Raw genomic sequence first — 22,565 nt, forward strand, 5'->3', positions numbered from 1 at the left:
CAATATATCAGACGGAGCTTACTGACCAAACATGTTCTGCAAGAGGCCCTTAGGTCCGTCCGGGTCCTGATTTAGAGCCATGAAGGCCTGGACCTAGGGTGCCTCAATCCATTTGCCCTGTCTCCAGCAAAAGAGAGATCTAACTGATAGACCATACTGAGACCATGCAGTGTTGCAGGAGATCAGTCCTTTCTTAAATTTTGCAATCTGAATGGTTTCCAGTGGTTCAAAGGCATCCCAAGGGAGAGCCCTTGGGAACTGAAAAAGAAGCCTAGCAGGTCCATTTCCAAGAAAATCCCCCCAGACTCCCAGGTGGTGTCCCATGCAGGATATGTCAGAGATTCCAGGTGTCAAAAGTGACTGGAGGCATCCCTCGAACAAAATCACTATGATCACTGTCCTGCTATAAAAGTCTCTGCAGGAGAGATGCTAGCATTCCCCCCTTTCCCATAACATTCTAGGGTACAGACGGGTGCCTGGAGAACGAACCAAAATGCCATGCCATGCCATGCCATGCGATGAAGCCTTGTGCTGTGCTGTGCTATGAAAGCCATGCCATTTTTAAGCCATAGAAAACAGTAGAAAAGTTTTCCAAGGGGAAATGACCCAATTTTATAGTTTAAGTGGTTATTAGAAGACATTGATGGAAAACAGTCAAGATAGGGATGCCTGGGTGGCTCAGTCTGCCTTTTGCTCAGGGTGTGATCCTGGAATCCTGGGATCAAGCTCCACATCGGGCTCCCTATGGGGAGCCTGCTTCTTTCTCCCTCTGCCTATGTCTCTGCCTCTCTCTGTGTATCTCCCACATATATTAGAATATAATAAATAAATAAATAAATAAATAAATAAATAAATAAATAAAATCTTAAAAAAAAAAAAAAAAGCAAACGCAGTGAAGATAGAAATCTATCATGGTTTAAGCAACATTCCAACAAATGTAGTCTTTGCACCCAACTTCAGACTCCTTGCTGAGCAAAGAGGCCAATGTGGGAGACTCAGACAAGACTCTGAGATCATGACCTGAGCAGAAGGCAGGTGCTTAACCAGCTGAGCCACCCAGGTTCCCCTAAATAAAATTTTTTTTCAAAAAGGACAAAAAAAAAAAAACCCCAAAAGGACAAAAATATATAAAACAAATATTAACAGGCCTATAGGGAGAAACTGACAGTGATATAATAATAGTAGGGGGCTTTAACTCCCCACTTACATCATGGGGTAGGTAATCCCAATAGAAAACCAAAGGGAACAGTGGCCTTAAATGACACATTAGACCAGATGAACTTAACATACATTTATAGAACATTCCAAATCACATGTTACGTCACAAAGCAAGTCTCCATAAATTCAAGAAGATTCCAATCATATCAAACATCTCTTCCAACCATCATGCTATGAAACCAGAAATTAATTACAAGAAGGAAACTGAAAAAATCACAAAAATATGGAGATTCAACAGGAATGCGGCTGAATACTCAATAGGTCATCAAATAAATCCAAGGAGAAAAAAATTACCCAGAGACAAATGGAAATAGAAACATAACATACCAAAATCTATGGGACACAGCAAAAGGGGTTTTAAGAGGGAAGTTCATAGCAATACAGGCTCTCTTCAAAAAACAAACCAAAACACACACACACACACACACACACACACACACACACAAATTAACAATCTAACTTAACACCCAAAGGACCTAGAAAAAGAAGAACAAACAAAACCTAACATTAGTAGGAGGAAGGAAATCATAAAGATCAGGATGGAAATAAATGTCTAGAGACTAAAAACAATAGAAAAGATCAATGAAACAAAGAGCTGGTTCCTTTAGAAGATAAACAAAACTTACCAACCCGCAACCAAGAAAAAGGAGGAGTTAGTGTTTCATGGGGACAGAGTTTCAGTTTGACATGAGGAGAAAGTTCTATGGACGGAGGCTGGTGATGGCCACACAATAATGTGAATGTGCTTAATGCCACTGAACTATGCTCTTAAACATGGTTAAAATGGATGTGATTTATATTAAGAGAATAAAGGATACAGAGTCTTCAAGTGTCAGATTCCTAGAATTTGAGGCTCTTAGGGGCAGTAACCTTGGGATGTGCCCCTCTGAGCTACTCTGACGAAGGCCAGCAGCCTTGTCCATGGCAGCCATGTCTCAGGGGCCCAGCCAGACCCTAGCAGAAGTTCTGGTTGGACAATGCTGGGTATGTCGGTTATGGGCTTGCTGCAACAAGGGAGACATACACCACATGCAGACAAGAAGGGGCTTGTTTTTACTGGGTTCAAAGAAGAATAGTTTTACTCTGGATTGACCACAAACAGGAGGTGGGAGGAATGACTATTTGGGCATCTTGATTTTTATCTAGGAGATAGGAGGAACAGGGTAAGGATACAGCTATAGCTGTGACAAGTGACAGTTGCTCCTGGTAGCCAGGAAGGGGGATTTTTGGCCATTTTTGTGGTTTGTATGGTGTTCTTGCTTTTCTCTGTGCTCAGACATGGTTATGGAAAGGTCTTTTGGGGTGTTTGGGTGGCTCAGTCAGTTAAGCAGATGCCTTCAGCTCAGGTCATGATCCCAGGGTGCAGGATGGAGCCCCATGTTGGGCTTCCTGTTCAGAGACGTGTCTGCTTCTTCCTCTCCCTCTGCCCCTCCCTTGGCTTGTGCTCTCTCCTCTCTCGCTCACTCTCTCCCAAATAAATAAATAACATCTTTTATTTTTTTAAGATGTTATTTATTTATTCATGAGAGACAGAGAGAAAGGCAGAGACATAGGCAGAGGGAGAAGCAGGCTCCCTGCAAGGAACCCCATGTGGGACTCAATCCCAGATCCCAGGATCACACCCTGAGCCAAAGTCAGATGCTCAACCGCTGAGCTACTCAGGTGTCCCAATAAATAAAATCTTTAAAAAAAAAAAAAAGTTCTTTTTTTTCCCATTTTTTATTTTGAAAGGTTAAAGACCCACAAGAAGTTGCAAAAATAGTACAGAGAGGTCCCCTATACCAATCACGTAGCTACCCAGAAAACTAACATCTTAGATAATTTTAGTACATTTTCAAAACTGGGAAATGTTGACAAAATAAATTATGTGTATTTATGCACACAGAATACAGACACATGTACATTATATATTTATATATCGTGTTTGCATGTTAAGTAAAAACATGGAAAAAAAAAAAAGGCACAGGGAATCCCTGGGTGGCTCAGCAGTTTAGTACCGCCTTCAGCCAAGGACATGATCCAGGAGACCCGGGATCCAGCACCACGTTGGGCTCCGGCATGGAGCCTGCTTCTCCCTCTGCCTGTGTCTCTCATGAATAAATAAATAAAATCTTTTAAAAAAATTTTTAAAAAGGCACATCACAATTATGTTTAATGGCCAGTATTCTCTCTCTCTCTCCTTTTTAGATTTTATTTATTTATTTGACAGAGAGGGAGAGAGCACTTACAGTTGGGGCGGGGAGCTGGAGAGGGAGAGGAAGAGGGAGAAGCAGACTCCCCACGGAGCAGGGAACCTGACTGGGGCCTTGATCCCCGGATCCTGAGATCATGACCTGAGCCAAAGGCAGACACTTAACTGACTGAGCCACCCAGGAGCTCCTTGTATTTCTTTCTTACTTAGAAATGGAATTCTTTTTCCATTTGCTGCCACATCAAATGACCACATACTTAGTAGCTGAAATTTCTTATCTCAGACTTTCTGTGGGTCCAGAGTCCAGGTGCAGCATAGCTCAACAGGAGTTTGTGCTCACGGTCTCACAATACCAAAGTCAAGGTGAAATTCAGCGACATTTAATACATTCACCATGTTGTACAACCATCACCTCTGTCTAGTTCTGGAACATCTCCATCACCCCAAAAGGAGACCCCATCCCCATGAGCAGACACCTCTTCCTCCCCCTCCCCCAGCCCCTGACAACCACCAATCTGCATTCCATGGATTTGCCTGTCCTACACATTTCATATACATGGGATCCTACAATGTGTGGCCTTTTGTGTCGGGCTTCTCTCACTCAGCACAACGTGCTCCGTGTTCTTCTACACCACAGCACGTGTCAGAGCTTCATTCCTTTTTATGGCTGAAGAATATTCCACTGTATGGATGAACCACATTTTGGTCGTTCGTTCGTCTGTTGATGGGCATCTAGGTTGTTTCCATTTTTCTCCCTAAGATTTTATTTATTTATTTGAGAGAGAGAGTGCATGAGCAGAGAGGAGGGAGAAGGAGACTCCTAGCTGAGCAGGGAGCCCGATGTGGGACTCAATCCCAGGACCCTGGGATCATGACCTGAGCTGAAGGCAGATGCTCAACTGACAAAGCCACCCAGGTGCCCTGTTTTCCATCTTTCGATGAGTGTCTGCAGCGCTGTTATAAACACATATGTACAGGTTTTTGTGTCTTCTGGCCATTTTGTCCCATTTGCTGGAGTAGGCGCTCTGAGAACACCCACAGAAAGACAATGATATTTCCATTAAATCAGCTTTTAAGTTTCCCAGGTGAGGAGAAAACGGAGAAAGAAAAAAGGAATGAGGGGAATCATCTTCAGACATGACATTTCCATTGTCAACGGATCCTTAGGATCCTTAGGGGAGAAGTTTCAGTGGAGGAAAACCCATTTGGCACATGCATGCAAGCACAAAATAGGGTCATTATACTCAGTTTAAAAGATTAATTTGCGTCCTTGACAACCTTATGGAGCCCTAGAATGCAGAGCCAGCACTTATTACAGATGCCCCGAGGTCTGAAACAAACAAAGGGGCGTCTCTTATGTTTGGCCAAATGCTCTATTTAGACAGATGCAACAAATGATCTCTTTGTGACAGTTTTTTCCTTCCTGTTTCTAGATCCCTGTCCCGTGAAAGTCTCCACAGCGGCCACGGCAATTCTATACTGCATTCCAAATTGTCCCTGATGGGGACAGTACCAGCAGAGAGAGCCATGTCTGAGTTAACCTGATGGAAATATGAAAGACATGGTGCCTGGTCCAGAAGAGGACTAGCTTTTTTAAATATTTTTTTATTTTTTATTTTTTTTAAAATTTTTATTTATTTATGATAGTCACAGAGAGAGAGAGAGAGAGAGAGAGAGGCAGAGACACAGGCAGAGGGAGAAGCAGGCTCCATGCACCGGGAGCCCGACGTGGGACTCGATCTCGGGTCTCCAGGATTGCACCCTGGGCCAAAGGCAGGCGCCAAACCGCTGCGCCACCCAGGGATCCCGCTTTTTTTTTTTAATATTTTATTTATTTATTCATGAGACACAGAGAGAGGCAGAGACATAGGCAGAGGGAGAAGCAGGCTCCCTGCGGGGAACCCAATGTGGGACTCGATCCCTGGACCCCGGATCATACCCTGAGCCAACAAAGGTAGCCGCTCAACCACTGAGCCGCTCAGATGTCCGTCCCAAAGGGACAGCTTTTGATGAAAGGACAGCGCCTGTGCAACCTTGGATCTCCAGGATTTTGCTAAAGGCCAGCAGATACCTATCAGAGGGTGGATGCGCCCCCAGCTCCAGGCAGTTGGAGCTTAAAAAAGCAGTTCTCAGAAACACAAAGATAGGATTGATTGGAGGAGATGACCTTTTGGGGTATTCTCTTTTCCCTTTAATATTTCAGAACGGTGAACAGTTCGTCCAAAGGATGCTGCTCTGAAGAGAACTTCCAAACACCTCAGCCAGCCGAGCTGAGTCCAGGGTGATTTACTGGATCTAGGCCTCTCCTCTTCCAACAGATCTTTATTCTCATGGACTCACAACCCTCAAGGCACTTGTATTGAGGTGATGATGGTTCCCAAATATGTTCAGGTCCTGACCTCCAGAACCTGCAACTGTGACCTTATTTGGAAAAAGGCCTCTGTAGGTGTAATTAAGGTACGGATCTCAAGATGACAGCATCCTGGATTTTTTTTTCCATTGAGGCATTTTATTTGCACGTATGAATTACATCCCTAGAAAAAGAATCCCGGGATTTTCCCTCCTGTGTGTTTTTGTCTTGCTTCTTCGTGGTCCTTGATGCCAGCTGAGGTTGTCAGGACAATGAAACCTAACTGGCAGGATGGGAGCAGGTTATTCTGCCATTTTTCTAGATCTTTCAGTTGTATGTCAAATCTGGGGCTGATCACTCCACACTTGTTTAACCTGCCTGTGAGGTTCACAACAATTTTCCCAGCTCTGTGGTCATCAATGATTTCAAATTCGCCGATGTAACCACGCTTCATCATCACAGTGAGAAATCGGATGATGACTTTGGAGCATGGCCTAATAAGAACCTGGCTCTTGCCTCTCTTTTCAGCATTGTTAATGCTCTTGAGAGGATCTGCCAGGACGTTCATGCGCACCATTGTGGTGCTCCAAGAGATGGCGGAAAGAGGACGGGAGGGGCAAGTGCACGGAATTATGCGAAGCCACATCCTGGATTTAGAGTGGACCCTAAATCCAATGCCAAGTGTCTTTATAAGAGATTCAAGAGAAGGGGCACCTGGGTAGCTCAGCAGTTGAGCATCTGCCTTTGGCTCAGGGCATGATCCAGGAGTCCCGGGATCCAGTCCCACATCAGGCTTCCTGCATGGAGCCTGCTTCTCCTCCCTCTTCCTATGTCTCTGCCTCTCTGTGTGTGTCTCTCCTGAATAAATAAATAAAATCTTAAAAAAGAGAGAGAGAAGGGCAGCCCAGGTGGCTCAGCAGTTTAGCGCCGCCTTCAGCCCAGGGCGTGACCCTGGAGACCCAGGATCCAGTCCCACATCTCGCTGCATGGAGCCTGCTTCTCCCTCTGCCTGTATCTCTGCCTCTCTCTCTCTCTCTCTCTCTCAAATAAATAAATAAAATCTTTTAAAAATAGAGAAAAAAGAGAGAGAGAGAGATGCAAGAGAAGTCCATGTGAAGAAGGAGGCAGAGATTGCAGTGATGTGGCCAATAAGCTGAGAGATGCCTGGGGCTACCAGATGGTGTAAAGGCAAGGAAAGATGCTTCCTGCGAGCTCTTGGAAGGTCCCAGATGGGGGCAGGGAGGGTCTACTTGGTGGACCTCCATTCCTATTGACTCCCTTCAGCCAAAACCCACCAGAAACACACCTGTAGTTAGACAAAGTTGGGTGTATTGTCTTGTTGCAATGGGGCTCCACAGAGCATCCCAGAAAGAGGGTGTGAAGAAGGGTTTGTTATAAAACTGAAGTTTATGTTAGGTGACTTGGGGGTGCTCAAGGAAGTGGACTTTGCTCTGGATGGGTAGCAAATAGCAAGTGAGGACAATTCTTTACTTATTTTAATCCTTTTTACCTAGGAGTCAGGGGAACCAAGTGAGGCCAATACTGTGATTAGTGAGAAGGAGCTGTCACTCACGTTAGCCAGGGGACAGACGGAGAGGGCCTTTTTGTGATTTGGATAATGCCCTTGTTTTTGTCTGTGGTCAGATAAACAAGAGGGGTATTGTTTTTGTCTTGTTCCATGCTGGTCAGACTGGCCATTTCTGATAATGATATTCTGTGAAAGTATGTTCAACAGGAGAACACAGTGGTTTAGCTGTGGACACTGGGCCAATTCCCAGCTGCCAAAGTCAGGATCTGCTTTCTTGTTTCTCACTTCACACTCATCACCCAGCCTTTGCATATGCTATTCCCTCTGTCCATTCGCTCCATTTCTTCACCCAACTCTGCTTAAATGATACCTCTGAGAAGGCCTCTTTGATCACCCAGCCTCCTGGCTTCCATAACCCACTCTCAACATGGGGACTATCTTCTGACTACAGTTAGGATCATAATTTTTATTTTTATTTTTTAAGACGTTATTTATTCATGAGAGAAACAGAGAGAGAGAGAGAGAGAGAGGCAAAGACACAGGCAGAGGGAGAAGCAGGCTCCATGCAGGGAGCCTGACATGGGACTTGATCCTGGGTCCCCAGGATCAGGCCCTGGGCTGAAGGCGGCACTAAACCACTGAGCCACCCAGCCTGCCCCGGATCATAATTTTAAAAAATATTTTATTTATTTGGATGCCTGGGTGGCATGTATGTGTGACTTTTTTGTGTGTGACTTCCTGACTGTGAGCTCCAGGAGACCAGGGGCCATATCTGTCTAATTTGTCACTGTATTTCCAGCACAGGCTCAAAGCAGACACTCAATACTTAATTGAAAATGTGAATATCCAAAAGCTATAGAATGTCACAATGATAGAAGTCAAGAATCCTCAGGTCTAAAAATAAATAAATAAATAAAAATAAAAAAAAGAATCCTCAGGTCTAGGAGCCGCACCTCATAGCAAGGGTGTCTGGTTGGTGGCAAAAGTCACCTTGCAGAAGATTGAGCTTGTTCTGGAACGATTCACTTGACCTATACCCCAGAGTTATGTCAATATGAAGTAAGAGGCTTCCTGCCCCAAGAAGGCGTGACAAGCCAGTCTTTTTTAAAATTTTTATTATTTTTTTAAACCTGGCTCTTTACCAGTGGCAGGTTCACGAGGTGTTGGCTTTGCCACCTCCACACATCCCACACCCTGATAATGAACAATACAGCTGACCCTTGAACAACATGGGTTTTTAATCTGTGGGTCTACTTACCCAAGGATTTTTTTTTCCTTTCAATAAATATGGTACAGTACTTAGGGCATCTGGCTGGCCCAGTTGGTAGAACATGCAATTCTTTTTTTTTTCCTTAAGATTTTATTTATTTATTCATGAGAGACACAGAGAGAGGCAGAGACACAGGCAGAGGGAGAATCAGGCTCCTCACAGGGAACTTGATGAGGGACTCCATTCCAGAACCCCAGGATCACCGGGGTCACACAGACACTCAACCGCTGAGCCACCCAGGCGTCCCAGTAGAGCACGGAATTCTTGATGTCAGGGTCATAAGTCCGGGTCATGAGCTCAGCCCCACATTAAGGGTAGAGATTATTTAATAAATAAATAAATAAGTACATACATACATAAATAATTTAAAAAATACAATACTGTATATAAATGTATTTTCTCTACCTTATGATTTTCTAAAGATTTTATTTGTTTGGAAGAGAGAGAGAGAAAGAGAACATGAGTGGGGTGAGGGGCAGAGGGAGAAGCTGCCTCCCCACTGAGCAGAGTCCCATGTGGTTCTCAATCCTGGACTCCAGGTCATGACTTGAGCTGAAGGCAGATTCTTAACTGACTGTGCCACCCAGGTGCCCCAACCCTACGATTTTCTTATTAACATTTTCTTTTCTCTAGCTTACCTTATTGTAAGAATACATTATATAATACATACAACATGCAAAATATATGTTCATCAACTGATTGTTATTGGTAATGCTTCAGATCAACAACAGATTATTAGTAGTTAAGTTTCGGGGAGTCAAAAGTTATAGACAAATCTTTGACTACATAGAGGTGAGTGCTCCTCAACCCTGTGTTGTTCAAGGGTCAGTTGTACCTATTTTATACCGAGCCCCTTCTTGCTGATAAACACCATTTCAGCTGCATGGATTCCATCCTCCAGATATCACAGACACTGGAGAAGCAGAAAACAAACAGGTCAACAAATGGATAAAGCAAGTTGCTGCTGTGACAGAAATACAAAAGGAAAAAAGTCTGGGGATGGAGCACCAACTCCTTGGTTGGATGGAGCACCAACTACGTGGGCAAGTCAGGGAGGTCTTTCTCTGGAAGGGGTATCTGGGTCAAAGCCTGAAGCAAGTAAAGGAGCTGGCTATTGGAAAAGCTGGGGGCAGAGAGAACAGCACTGGGAAAACCCTTGAGGCAGGATCATCCTTGGCAATTTGGAGAAAGGAGCCTGGTGTGGCTAGAGCTGAGGGAGAATGGAGAAGAGGCGGGAGATGGGATGGGGAGCTGTAAGGAGTCTTGCAGGACAGTGGGAACCCACCAGGCTTTAGAGCAGGGAGGTCCCAGCCGTGTCACTGCGGTTGCCTTTCAGAAAATGACTGTGGTTAGCTCATCCTCCTGAACTTAGATCTAAAGCCTGCCTCCTTCCCCACAGCCAGGTTCAGTGTAACCAACCTCAGACCCCTAGTACTACCATTTTTACAGATGAGGTCACTGAGCCTCAGTAAATGAAGAAATTCTACAGGTGCCTCGGACAATTTGGCCTCCTAAACCTAATTTTTTTTCCCCAAACCTAATTTTTTTGTTGTTTTTTGTTTTTTCCAAACCTAATTTTTGAATAAAATAAGCAAGGTATGTTTGGAGGGAGTGGGTGAAGAGGGGAGCAATTCTGGAGGGACAGGGGAGGAATCTGAGCTGCTTGTGGTTACATTTCTGGCTAAAACCAGTTCCTGGTGTCTCTCAGCCTGTTTCCCCATCTCAGCTGGGTGGAGTGTGTTAATTTCCCGGCTCCCTTCTCCTGCCCTCTCCTTCTCCAGCTTCGCAGGTGAGAAGCAGAGAGGGTGGACTAGAAGAGCGCCTTCCAAGCGCAAAGCAACAGCAAAGGCTTCAGAGGATTCCTCTGGGCTTGGCAGCTCTAAGGACCGCGGGAGGACCGCGGGCTCTGGCGCGCCCTGGCGGCCGGGCAGCTCCCGCCTGGCGCCGCCGGATCACGTGTGAAGCGGCGGCGGCCATATTTCATCCGGGCAACGGCCATCTTGGTAAAGGCACTATTCTAAATTACAGTGTTTACCCTCCTCTCCTAGTTTGCCAGTATCTGAAGTGAGAGAAGGAGGTGGAGCCTTATATAACATAGCCTCCGCTCGAAGAGGCAAAGAAACGGCCGATGACCTGGACTCGGGTTCAGGGAAGCGAGGGCAGCATTTCCCTTACCAAGATGGCGACAGCGTCGAGGCGTAATCAGCGCGCGCCTCCGGGAGGTCGGCGCGCAAGCCCCGCGGTGACATCACGGACTCGCGACCGGGCCGGCGCTGGGGGAAGGAGGTAGGAGCGGCTGCCGCGCGGGCGGAGCCGGGGTGTGGGGGGCGGGGTGCGGGTGGGCCCGGCGGGGCGGCTGGGTCTGGGAGCAGCCCCCCGACCCGAGGGCTGGAGGCGGGGTGCTCAGAGACAGGGGCACCTTTGGCGCCCAGTCAAGAGGGCTCTCGCGGGGTCTGTGCCCATTTCCCGGAGCGGGCGACTGAGACCCGGAGGAATTGCGCCCTGTACGAGGCCAGCTAGCTCCGGTCCTGACTCTGAGCACCTTCCAGGATTGGGGTGGCCCAGCTGGGTCGGATGCCCCCCAGCCTCTTGCAGTATGGTCAGGGCTGGGGAGAGGGACGACGGGCAGAGGGAGCTCAGGAGGGATAGCTGGAGGGCTTCTTGGAACAGACGGGGTTGAGCTTCACCTTCTTTTCTCTTTTACACCCAGTCAACCACGTGGGGCTTGATTCCCTCCTAAGTGTACCCCCTTGCCCACCCAGAGCCACCCCAGCTTCCCTGCCGGAGCGCCCTGCTTATCTCGCCCCTCCAGTTCACCTCAGCAACCCCGGGGCTCTTACTCGCAGATCTGCTCTTTCCGGTTCTAACGCGCTCGGCGGCATCTCCTCGTCGCCGCGGAATACAGATCGACGCTTCCCAGCGTGCCTCGCCCACCACTCCTGGGGGCTTGGAGCTCCTCGCTCCTTTAGGCCTTTTCTTCGGTATCTTCTCAGGAAGCCCTTTAACGCCCCCTAGCCCCCAGGCTGGGTCAGAACCCCCCCCCCCCCAGGCTTGCCCAGCGCCCCGCAAGTCCCATCACAGTTCTCATGGCAAGTTGTCCCCTCTACTGTCTCTCAGCCAGCCTAGCTGGCTAGTCAGATGGGTGCTGCCTCTTTCCCCAGCGCCCCACTCCTACTAGATGCTCAGTTCATGTTTACTGAATGACAGAAGTGTGTGTGTGAGTAAGTATTTGCCACACAGAAGAGCTGTCTGTATTAGCTTGGGCCACCATAAAAAATACAGACTGGGTGGCTTCAACAACAGACATTTATTTACTTATTTATTTAACAACAGACGTTTATTTGCTCACGGTTCCGAAGACTAGGAAGTTTAAGATCAAAGTGACCACCGGTTTGGTTCCTGGTACAGACACTCTTCTGACTTGCAGACAACCACCCTCTCACTGCGTCCTCACAAGGCGGAGAGAGCAAGCGCTGGGGTGTTTTGCTCTTACAGGGGCACCAGCCCCATTACATTAGGGCCCCACCCTTATGATTTCATTTAATCTGTCACCTCCTTACCGGTCCTGTCTCCAAAAACAGTCACACTGAGGATTAGGGCTTCAACATATTAATATTAAGGGAAGATAAACACGTAGTCCTGGCCTGAAGAGAGGATCAAAATAGCCTGGTCAGGCTCTGGGATGGGGTTGGGGGTCTTGAGCAGGGAGACGTGGGAGAAGAGGAGGCTGGGGCAGAGTGCCTGTGAGCGGGCAGGATTTTCACAAGGGGAGGGAATGTCAGAGGGTGTATTGGGTGAGGGCACAGCAAGAGCAAAGGCTTAGAGGCTGGAGAGGGAGGTGAGTGGGAAGAACCGTGAGAAGCTGAGCTTGGACACACCCCAGAGTGTGAAGTCAATACTGAGGGAACTCTGGAAATAGACACTTGTTCATTCATGTGCTCAGAACATTTATTGAGCCCTGACTGTACAGGGCACTAGGGACACAGCAGTGACCAAGGTAGTCATGCCCTCCCAGAGTTCCCAGCCTGCTAAGAAAGGTGTCAAATAATCATATAATTGGACAGCTAATAGTGGTGCCTCAAAGAAGTTTGTGGTATGAGAGAGGGTGTCTCAGGGAAGGCTTCTTGGAGGCAGAAACACCTGAGCTCAGCCCTGAACTTTAAATAGGAGTTGAGTTAACCAGGTAAAAAGAGGAATGAATGTGGAGGGCACAGCAAGTGCAAAGTCCCCAAAGTTAGAACCTGCTTGGAATGTTTGAAAAATGGTAGGGAGGCTGGTGTGGCTGCCACCCGTGAGTGGACCATGCAGGGGAGAGTAGGGGGAAGGTTCCTAATCTGTAACTTGGACAGTGACTCTCAATTCTTGGCACTTCCCTAGGAATCTAGGGTGGGGTGTTCTGCTGAGTACCTTGTAGACACTCAGTAATAAATGCTTGATTTAGGGGCCAAGGAGCAGCTGGGAGAAGTGCAGGATCAGGCTAGCATTTCCCCTGTGGCAGCTCATGCATCCCGTGCGGGGAGGAATGGGAATTCGACCCTGTATCTCAGCTCAGGGGGAGCACTTTGGCTGTGATTGCAGAGCTGGAGTTCAACCCTGAGTCCTCTAGGTCCACTGACCTCTCCCACTTTGCCCTGTTCTGCCCCATGGGGCTCTCTCCTCAGTCTCAGCCTGGAGCACCTGGCCAAGGGGCCGCCCCTTGATGTTAAGTGAGCAACCGAGCAACCCCAGTGGTCTGTGCATTGATGTTCCTGATGTGCATTAATGTTCCCCCAGGGGGCCAGCTGGGACCCTGTGGTGGGGCAGTGGTTAGGGGCACAGAGTTGGGATTGAGGGTCCACTGCAGGGTATTTGCATATCCTGTGCCATCTGCCCAAAAGTCATCCCTTCATCCTCACAGCGCTACCTCTGACTGATCCACCCTTCAGGTCTCAGCTCTGCTGCCACATACCAGTGGTGGGAGAATTCACTCAGATGCTGTGTATAAAGCACAGAGCCCGGTGCGCACAGCTGCTGCAGATGGGAGCTAATGTTAGAGTTTCCAGTGGGACCCTTGGTGGGAGCCCCCTGCCCCACAAATCACACAGCTAGGAGACTAGAATGAGGTGACCTCCTGGTCCTGAATCAGAGTGGCCCCCATATTCTCTCATTCTTGGATGCCAGGTCTGTTTCCCCAAGGTGACTGTGCTGGATTTGTTTAGGGGAAGCAAACAACCCAGGAATGGGGAACATCAGCCCATTTCCCAGATGAGGAAAACTGAGACCCAGAGAGCTGAAGGTATGTGCCTGGGCTGCACAGCCTTCCCTTCCCCATCTGGAAGGCAGGCTTTGGAGGTGAGACCCTCAGCTCAGTGCTATGCAACCTGGCCAGGTACCTTGACTTCCCCACCTCAGAATGGGAACAAAGGCAGTCCCCACAGTTAAAGCTTTGGAGGCATACTATTGAATGTAGGGGTTAGTGGAGGGAGGGTGATGCCTGCCATCTGCGTGCATCATTTCCCCAGCACCCAGCATGGGAGTCATACGGACCAGAGGCCTGCTGGACAGCAGCTTCCCAGTTGTTAGACATCTTCAGCTGTGCGAACCTGGGCTGGGTCACTGGGAGCAGTTCACAGCTGCTGCTGCTTACCCAGGGTGAGGAGCACTTGGCCTCTAGAGTTCTGGGGACTGAGGCCTCATCAGTGGCAGAGTTAGAGAGGCCACAGAAGCTTGACCCTAAAAGCCAAAATCCCAAAACAGCCCAGGTGTCCATCAATGGCAGATGGATAAGCAAAACGTCAATTTACACAATGGAATATTACTCAGCCCTAAAAAGGAATGAAGCTCTGCCACACTAAAAAACACAGATGAACCTTGAAAACATCACACACAGTGAGGGAAGCCAGACACAAAAGGCCACAGGGTGTATCATTCCATGTATATGAAACATCTAGAAGAGACAAATCCATGGAGACAGGAAGCAGATTAGCAGTTGTCAGGGGCCGAAGAAGGGGTTACTTGACTGCTTCGGGCTTGGGGTTTCCTCTTGGGAGGATGAGATTATTCTGGAACTAGGTAAAGGTGATGGTTGTACAACATTGTGAATGTTCTAAATGGCACCAAATTGTGTACTTTAAAATGGTTCTTTTTTTTGTTGTGTGAATTTTACCTCAATAAAATTTTTTTTTAAAAGATCACTAAGTCTGCAGCCCTCGTTTTACAGGCAAGGTCATTGAGGCCCCAAAGGGGAGCCTGACTACAAGTGTGAGCCTGGGGCTACCAAGGGTGGATGCCCCCCACTCACTGGTCCTGCCCTCCTCCCGCAGCCTGCTGAGGGATGCCCAAGAAGTTCCAGGGTGAGAACACCAAGTCGGCAGCGGCCCGGGCGCGGAGGGCTGAGGCCAAGGCAGCAGCTGATGCCAGGAAGCAGAAGGAGCTGGAGGATGCTTATTGGAAGGATGAGGACAAACACGTCATGAGGAAGGAACAGCGCAAGGTGGGTGGTTCCCAGGCTCTGGCATCTGTGGCTAAGGTGGGCAGTCTGCCATGTGGAAGCATGGTAGAAGATGGCAGGAGGCCTCTGGGGCTTTGGCTTGAAGGATGAGAAGGCACTGGATGTGGAGCAAGGGCAAGGAGGAGGTGGAGGCAGTGGGTCATGCAAAGGCCCTGTGGTGGCCAGGAATGGCGAGGCAGCCACTACCCTGTATGGGCTTCTCTTCGTGTAATGTCAATGTTGGGCTAGACTGGCACTTCTCACCCTGGCATGATTCTGCACTCAGCGGACACTTGGCACATCTGGAGACATTTTGGGTTGTCACAGCCAGTGGGTGGAAGGTGCTACTAGCATCTGGTGGGTGGGGGCCAGGCAGGCTGCTCTACACCCTTCAGGGTATAGAACAGCACCATAGTAAAGAATGAGCCAGCCCCACACATCAGCAGTGCCAAGGCTGGGAACTGCTGTAATAGGGCCTCCGTATCCACCCTGCTGGTGCCAGAGCTCACAGGCTCCTCCAGGTGTGCGTAAAAACACAGAAGAGTGCAGGAATGGCCATCTGTCCCCTGATGGGCCCCAGCATCACACACAGTGGGTACTTTGTGCGTAGATCAGGCCTGGTGCTGACTCGCTGGGTCCAGCAGGTGGCGCCAGAGACCCATTTTAGCTGTCACTCCTCGCTTCCTCCACCAGGGCTGGTCAGAGTTCCTGCCTAGACTGGTGAGGGTGGCAGAAAATAGCAGTGGTGACATGCCATCCCTGCTTGCCCGTTCCTGGCACACCTGGGCACTTTTGTGAGTTTTTTTCCACCGTCTTTCTGTGCAGGCCTGTATCCTGCCTTGTTTTTAGTTGGACATTGAATGTTACTGGTTCCCTCCCCACGGCCTGCGCTGTAGTGGGTCCATGGAGGTCTTCAGATTTTCTTTTTAACCGTCAGTATTTTAACAACACAGGAAAGTTGAAAACCCAAAAGAAAAAACAATGCCTGCCAGAGAGCCATTAGGCAGAGAGAAAAGCCGGAGACGTTTTAATAGTCCGAGAGGCAGCAGCCCAGGCCCCAGAGCCCTCCCCAGGCTGGCGTCTTGGGCCTTGGGGTCCCCAGATGAGAAAAGTGAGGCACGGATAAGACAGGAAGACCTCACAGGGTTGTGAGGAAGGGCTAGTGCTAGCTGAAGCCATGGGTCTGCCTTCTGGGTTCTTATGAGGTTGGACTAACGAATGAGCAAGTGTCTGTGTCCTGGGTGTGTAGTTTAGGGAGCTGTCTGTTTGCTCAGCTGTGTAGTGTGCATCTGGAAGAACAGAGATCAGATAGGGTACAGGGGCCAGATGAGCTCTCAAAACTACTTGACCCTGTCGTTCTAGCACAAAGCCACCACACGCAAATGGGCTAAAACCTTTACCGCAACAGGTGGAGGGCCATCATTTGCCAACCCCTGCTCTCTAGAACGTTCCTAGCTGCCACTCCCCTCCAAGACAGTCCACTCTCTTGACTGGTTTGCATGGAGCTGCCAACATGGGGTGGTTTTCTGCAGTTTGTCCACCCCTCCTCCTGCTGTGCAACACCTGCCCCCCCTTTTAAAGATTTATTTGTTTGTTTGTTTGTTTATTAATGAGAGAGAGAGAGGCAAAGAGACAGGCAGAGGGAGAAGCAGGCTCCATGTAGGGAGCCTGACATGGGACTCAATCAGGTCTCCAGGATCAGGCCCTGGGCCAAAGGCGGCGCTAAACCGCTGAGCCACCCTGGCCACCCCAGCTCCCCCCTTTTTATTCTTAAAAGACAACTACTTTAAAAACATCATTTCTATTTATAAAAAGCAAATCCAGGTGCCTAGCTGGCTCAGTCAGTGGAGCATGCAACTCTTGATCTCTAGGTTGTAAGTTTGAGCCCCATATTGGGTTGTAGAGATTATATAAAATAAAATCTTTAAAGGGCCACCTGGTGGCTCAGTTGGTTAGGCCTCCAACTCTTTTTTTTTTTTTAAACGTTTTATTTATTTACTCATGAGAGACTCACAGAGAGAGGCAGAGACATAGGCAGAGGGAGAAGCAAGTTCCCTGCAAGGAGCCCAATGGGACTCAATCCCTGACCCCGGGATCATGCCCTGAGACAAAGGCAGATGCTCAACCACTGAGCCACCCAGGTGTCCCAAGCCTCCAACTCTTGATCTTAGCTCAGGTCTTGATCTCAAGGTCATGAGTTCAAGCTCCATGTTGAGCTCCATGCTGGGCAGGGAGCCTACTTTTAAAAAAAAGAAAAACTAACAAGGAAAAAAAAAGAATCTTAAAAAAGGAAAAGAAAAAAGCAAATCTATGCTTACTCCAAAACACTAAAAAATAAAACACCTCCTTCCCCAGTGTGACACCAGAGACCTTTCTTACCCAATGTCCTACCCAAAGCCCATGTCCTCAGCTAAATAGGGTCCCACAGCCATTTTTCTCCTGGTCACCAGGCATCAGCCTCAGATGGGATTGTAATTCATCATCCCACATGGAAGTCAGCATTTCATCTCCACTTGTTCCATATTAAGCAACTTGGCAAAGAGCACCTGACTGTCTGAGTTCCATGTCAATTATTTATGAGACTCATTTCTTACAGCTCTGGAATATTCTGCAAAGTGGACTTATCTTCACCCATCACCAGATACTACCAACTCCTAATAGCTCTTTTTCAGAAACTGCAAAGTGACTTTTTCAAAAAATTTTGCTGAATGTCAAAGTATAAATGCTCATGCTCCCTCCTCAGTCCCGCATCCCTAGTGACTAATGGCCACAAGCTGCGTGCCTTTCATGAGTTATTGAGTTTTGTGAGTTTTGTTTTCATTTTTATTTTTTAAAAAGATTTTATTTATTTATTCATGAGAGAGACACAGGCAGAGGGAGGGCGAAGCAGGCTCCATGCAGGGAGCCCAATGTGGGACTCGATCCTCGGACCCCTGGATCACCCCCTGGGTCAAAGGCAGGCGTTAAACTGCTGAGCTACTCAGGGATCCTCAAAACCTTTTGGAATTCATGCATTCATTCAGCATACTTTTACTAAGCACCTACTGTATACTGGGCCTGGGGCCAGAAGGCAGCTGTTCAAAACCCAGGCCAAGGTCTGCCTCTGGGACAAATTACATAGTCAAAAGACTAGAAATGGGGATTTTTTTTTTTTTAAAGATTTTATTTACCTGACAGAGAGACAGAAAGAGCCAGAGACCACAAGCCAGGGGAATGGCAAAGGGAGAAGCAGATGCCCTGCTGAGCAGGGAGCCCAACATGGGGCTCCATCCCAGGACCCCAGGACCATGATCCAGACCAGACGCTCAACCAACTAAGCCACCCAGGCACCACCAGAAATGAATTTGTGGAACACAGGAAAAAGCCACGGCATGGGGTAGAGAGGCCTGATAGGGAGCCAGGAGCTCAGGGGGAGCCAGAGTTAGCCAAGGGAGGAGGCTGCGTTTGGTGCACCAGGAGGAGAGAGCAGCCAGTGCAAAGGCCAAGGCAGGGCCCTGTCAGGGGAGAATGAGCATAGATTGTATGAGCACCACGCAGGGGTGAGGGGACCTTGGGGGAAGGATGTTACCTCTGATTGATGAGTAAACTGAGGCTCAGAGCACAGTGGCCCTGCCTGAGGTGCCTGAACACAGGGGCACCTCCTGTGTGCCCAGGGAGTCCTTAACCTTTAACCTCTCCCTCACCCTCCTGCTGTGCTGGGCAGACCGGATGAAGGTCAGAGGCCCAGTGGGTATCCTCAGGCACACTGAGGGTCTTCTGGGACCCTTAGTCCCACGGTAGGAGTGTCACACAGAGCACTGAAGGAGTGGGGACCATCCCAAGCCAAGGGAGTCAGACGGCAGAATTGCAGGCTGAGGGCAGGAGAGTGGGGGTACCTGGGCTGCAGGGCCCTATGGGGGTGGGGGTGGGAGGGAGGCAGAATATTCCAGGCCCATGACTGCCCTGCATTACAAATGGTCTTGAATGTGCCTCTGCCCCCTGGAGTGGTAGAGGGGCAATGGCCAGATGGCATCAGGGTCTCCCTGGGGAGCAAAGGTGGGACCAGTCCCTTGTGACACTTGGCTGGGGACACTGCCCCTGCCCCAGCCAGCAGATGTGTTCAGACCCTCTCTGGCTCCTGTTGCCTTTGAAGTCCAGTACAAACCCCTCCCCGTGCCCTTGAGGATCCTGGTAGCAGCACCCTCTGCCCTCCCCACCTCTTCTACATTTTACCTCCCTGTTCTAGCCACATCAGCCTCTGTGCTGCTCCTCTGTCCTGCTGGGAGGTTCCTGCCTCAGGGCCTTTGTACCTGCATTCCCTCCTCTAAGGACTTTCCTGTCCTCCAGCTCTCCTCCTGGCTGGCTCCTCCTCCAGCCCATGTGTCACTTTTCCTTCAGGAGCCACCCAGCCACCTGCAGTGGGCAGGGTTCCCTGTTGTTCCCATAGTGGTGTAGGCTGGGAGCCTCAGGTAGTCCCATTGTACTGCAGCTGTCTCCTGTGCCCAGCACAGGATCTAGTGCTCAGCAGGGCCTCAGTCCACCTTGGCTGAGACGAAAACCCAGACCCCATGCCAGTGGTGGGGTCTACTCCTGATCACCCCTTTCCCCCAGGAGGAGAAGGAGAAGCGGCGCCTGGAGCAGTTGGAGCGCAAGAAGGAGACACAGCGCCTGCTGGAGGAGGAGGACTCCAAGCTCAAGGGTGGCAAGGCCCCCCGCGTGGCTGCGCCCAGCAAGGTCACCCGGGCCCAGATTGAGGAGACACTCCGCCGAGACCACCAGCACAAAGAGGCCCCCGAACCAGGTGGGGCTGCGGCCCACTCTGGAGCTGCCGTTTTATCCAGTAAAGGACAAGCTGTGGGACTGACCCTGGCTGAGTCTAGAGCCCCTTCTCAGCCCCAGAGAAGCTGCCTGGGCTGCATGGTGAACCTTGGGTGGGCATTGGCCTGGCAGGCCTGGCTTTGGGCATGGAGAGCATGGGCACACACACGCGAGGATTTACTTGCTCTGCATCCAACCTCAGCTTGTGCCCATGGGGTCCCCAGGGCACTAATGGGGTGCTAAGGCTAAGGAGACAGCAGCCATGAGTGGGGTGCCTCCTATGTGCCCAGTTGCAGGGAAGTCAAGAGAGCAGTGTGGCCTGGGCAGAGGGCTCCCCCATCATTCTTTGCCTGCCTTTCTCCTGTTCTTTCCCTCTCTTCCCTCACTGGGTCTCTCTCGTCTTTCTGGAACTGTGCATCCCTGCCTCTCTGTCTCTGTGTATGTCTCTGTCACCTGACTGCCTCCCGCCCCAGCCGAGAAAGCCAAGAGCCACTTGGAGGTGCCGCTGGAGGAGAATGTGAACCGCCGAGTGCTGGAGGAGGGCAGTGTGGAGGCGCGCACCATTGAGGATGCCATCGCGGTGCTCAGGTAACGGCTGAGGCTTGAGCAAGGGGGCGGGGCTGCGTGTCTGGCGGCTGGTACCTGGCCCACGCAGGGGCAGGGTCACAGCTTAGACCCGATCATTAACACTGCTGTACCCCTCCCAGCGTGGCAGAAGAGGCTGCAGACCGGCACCCAGAGCGCCGCATGCGGGCGGCCTTCACCGCCTTTGAGGAGGCACAGCTGCCACGGCTCAAGCAAGAAAACCCCAACATGCGGCTGTCGCAGCTGAAGCAGTTGCTCAAGAAGGAGTGGCTGCGGTCGCCAGACAACCCCATGAACCAGCGGGCCATGCCCTTCAATGCCCCCAAGTGAGCCCAGAACTGGGGGAGCCACCCCACAGGCAGTCAGAGTTGTGACCTTACACGCCCTCCCGCTGGGTCAGCTACATGGGTTAGAGTAAGAGGTCCGGGGCTGAGGCAGGTGTCCTGGGGGCTATGTGGCATCATTGGCCATTCCTCCTGCTGGAGAGTCCCTGCTTCGAGTGACACCCACTACCCCCTTCCTGGGCCTGTGGAGCCCGTGGGCTGATGCCCAATAAAGGCAGTTGGTGAGGCAGGGTGTGCTCTTGAAGTCTCTGTGGGCAGCAGGTGGGGTGGTAGGGAGGTGGATGGCAGGTGGGTGGTGGAATGAGGGGAATGTAGGGGTCACAGCCAGAGAAGATCAGAGCCCCCAACTACCCTCGTGTTGCAGCAAAGCCAACTGAGACCTGTGTCTGGCTCTTACGGCATCCCCATCTGGCTGGGCCATTTAGGGACTTGTACCACCACCCCTGGAAACCTTGCTGGGCTGCTGCAAGGGGACTGCTTAGAGAGGTTGAGGCACTGGCTCTGGGTCATGGAGCACTTCAGGGCAAGCTGGAGGCGATGTAGTTAGCATCCTGAGATTCTGCTTCAGAGTCAGCAGCCAGGTCACATACTGTGCTTGGGGGTCAGGAAATGCTGGCTGCTCTGGTGTTATTCCAACATGGGAGGCATCTGGGTCAAGTCCTGGGCAGGCTTCCCAGTGGAGGATTTCTTTAGAGCGGGCCTGAGTGGGAGATGAATCAGATTCCATTGCATAGGCAGGCAAGGGCCTGGAGGCTGGAGCACTCCAGTGGCTCTGGGAAGAAATAAGTGTCCCATCAGAGGCCACATGTTTGGGAAGGGCTGGGTGAGATCTGTGCCTAGTTCTGGCTTCCTAGAGCTTGGTTGGTCATAGAGAGTTGGCAGAAAGGGAGGGCCGCAGCTAGATGGGCCCACGTGTGTTCAGCAGGTTCCAAACATTTACCAGGTCACTGCTGTGGCTCCTACTAACATCCTGGCAGCCACGAGCCTGCTCTTGTGACCTTTGAGACCCATTTCCCCCCAACTGTGTGGTGCCAGGGCTGGACCAGAGGCGGCCATGACAGTTTCTTGGAGGGAGGGACTTGAAGGATGCATAGGGGCAAAGACAGGGGCAGAAAAGGCTGAAGGAACCGCCTGTGCAAAGGCCAGGAGGTCACAACTCTCCCGTTCAAGGGAGGGGCACCATTAACAATTGGGTACAACTAAAATGCAGAATGGAAGGTGCCTGGAACGATTGTAGCTGGCATAAAACTAGCCAACATATATGGAGCACTGGCTTAGTGTGAAGATCCTGGTGCTAACTCTAAGACAATGGCCAGAAGGCATGTGAGGAAACCAGGAAGTACCCCCAGAAAACCCTGTGGGGGTTAGGAAGTGAGGCAGAAGGCCACCAAGAAACCTGGAGTGGGTAGGGAGAGAGAAGATGGCCACTGAATGGCACTTAGACCAGCTGTGAGAACCATCCCTTGGATGCGGGGCCCTGGCCTAGCATATGGTAATATTTCACTGAACCCTGGGGACAGCCCCATGAGATATTTATCCCCTTTACAGATGAGAAAACTAAGTCACCTGCCTATGTCACATGCTGGAGAAAGTACCCGTGGCTGCAGGGGAGCCAGCAGGGGCAGCAGTGGGATCTGGAATCGAGGTTGAAGGTGTCAGCTAAATAGTGGGTGGAGGAATCCTGATGTCTCCCCACAAATAGAGTCTCCTGGGGGTCTTAGGCCAGGGCCTTCATGGGTCTAAGCCTCAGTTTCCTCTTTTTTTTATATATATATTTTTTCTTTATTTATTTATGATAGTCACACAGAGAGAG

The 22,565-nt window shown here is 50.0% G+C and overlaps 2 protein-coding genes across 2 annotated transcripts; one reads left to right on the forward strand and one right to left on the reverse strand.

Moving 5' to 3' along the window:
- Nucleotides 1-5,943: 5,943 nt before the first annotated feature.
- On the reverse strand, nucleotides 5,944-6,336 carry LOC121495809 (40S ribosomal protein S15a-like). Its single transcript, XM_041763795.1, has one exon. The coding sequence runs from the start codon at nucleotides 6,334-6,336 to the stop codon at nucleotides 5,944-5,946; it is 393 nt and encodes a 130-aa protein (XP_041619729.1).
- Nucleotides 6,337-10,737: 4,401 nt separating this feature from the next.
- CCDC124 (coiled-coil domain containing 124) lies at nucleotides 10,738-20,981 on the forward strand. The gene is made up of 5 exons (XM_041760458.1): nucleotides 10,738-10,843; nucleotides 14,860-15,029; nucleotides 19,617-19,806; nucleotides 20,297-20,411; nucleotides 20,531-20,981. The coding sequence occupies exons 2-5, from the start codon at nucleotides 14,871-14,873 to the stop codon at nucleotides 20,736-20,738; spliced, it is 672 nt and encodes a 223-aa protein (XP_041616392.1). The 5' UTR covers nucleotides 10,738-10,843; nucleotides 14,860-14,870; the 3' UTR covers nucleotides 20,739-20,981.
- The last annotated feature ends 1,584 nt before the right edge of the window (nucleotides 20,982-22,565 follow it).

Source organism: Vulpes lagopus, chromosome 7 (genome assembly GCF_018345385.1).
Source record: "Vulpes lagopus strain Blue_001 chromosome 7, ASM1834538v1, whole genome shotgun sequence".
Taxonomy (NCBI): domain Eukaryota; kingdom Metazoa; phylum Chordata; class Mammalia; order Carnivora; family Canidae; genus Vulpes; species Vulpes lagopus.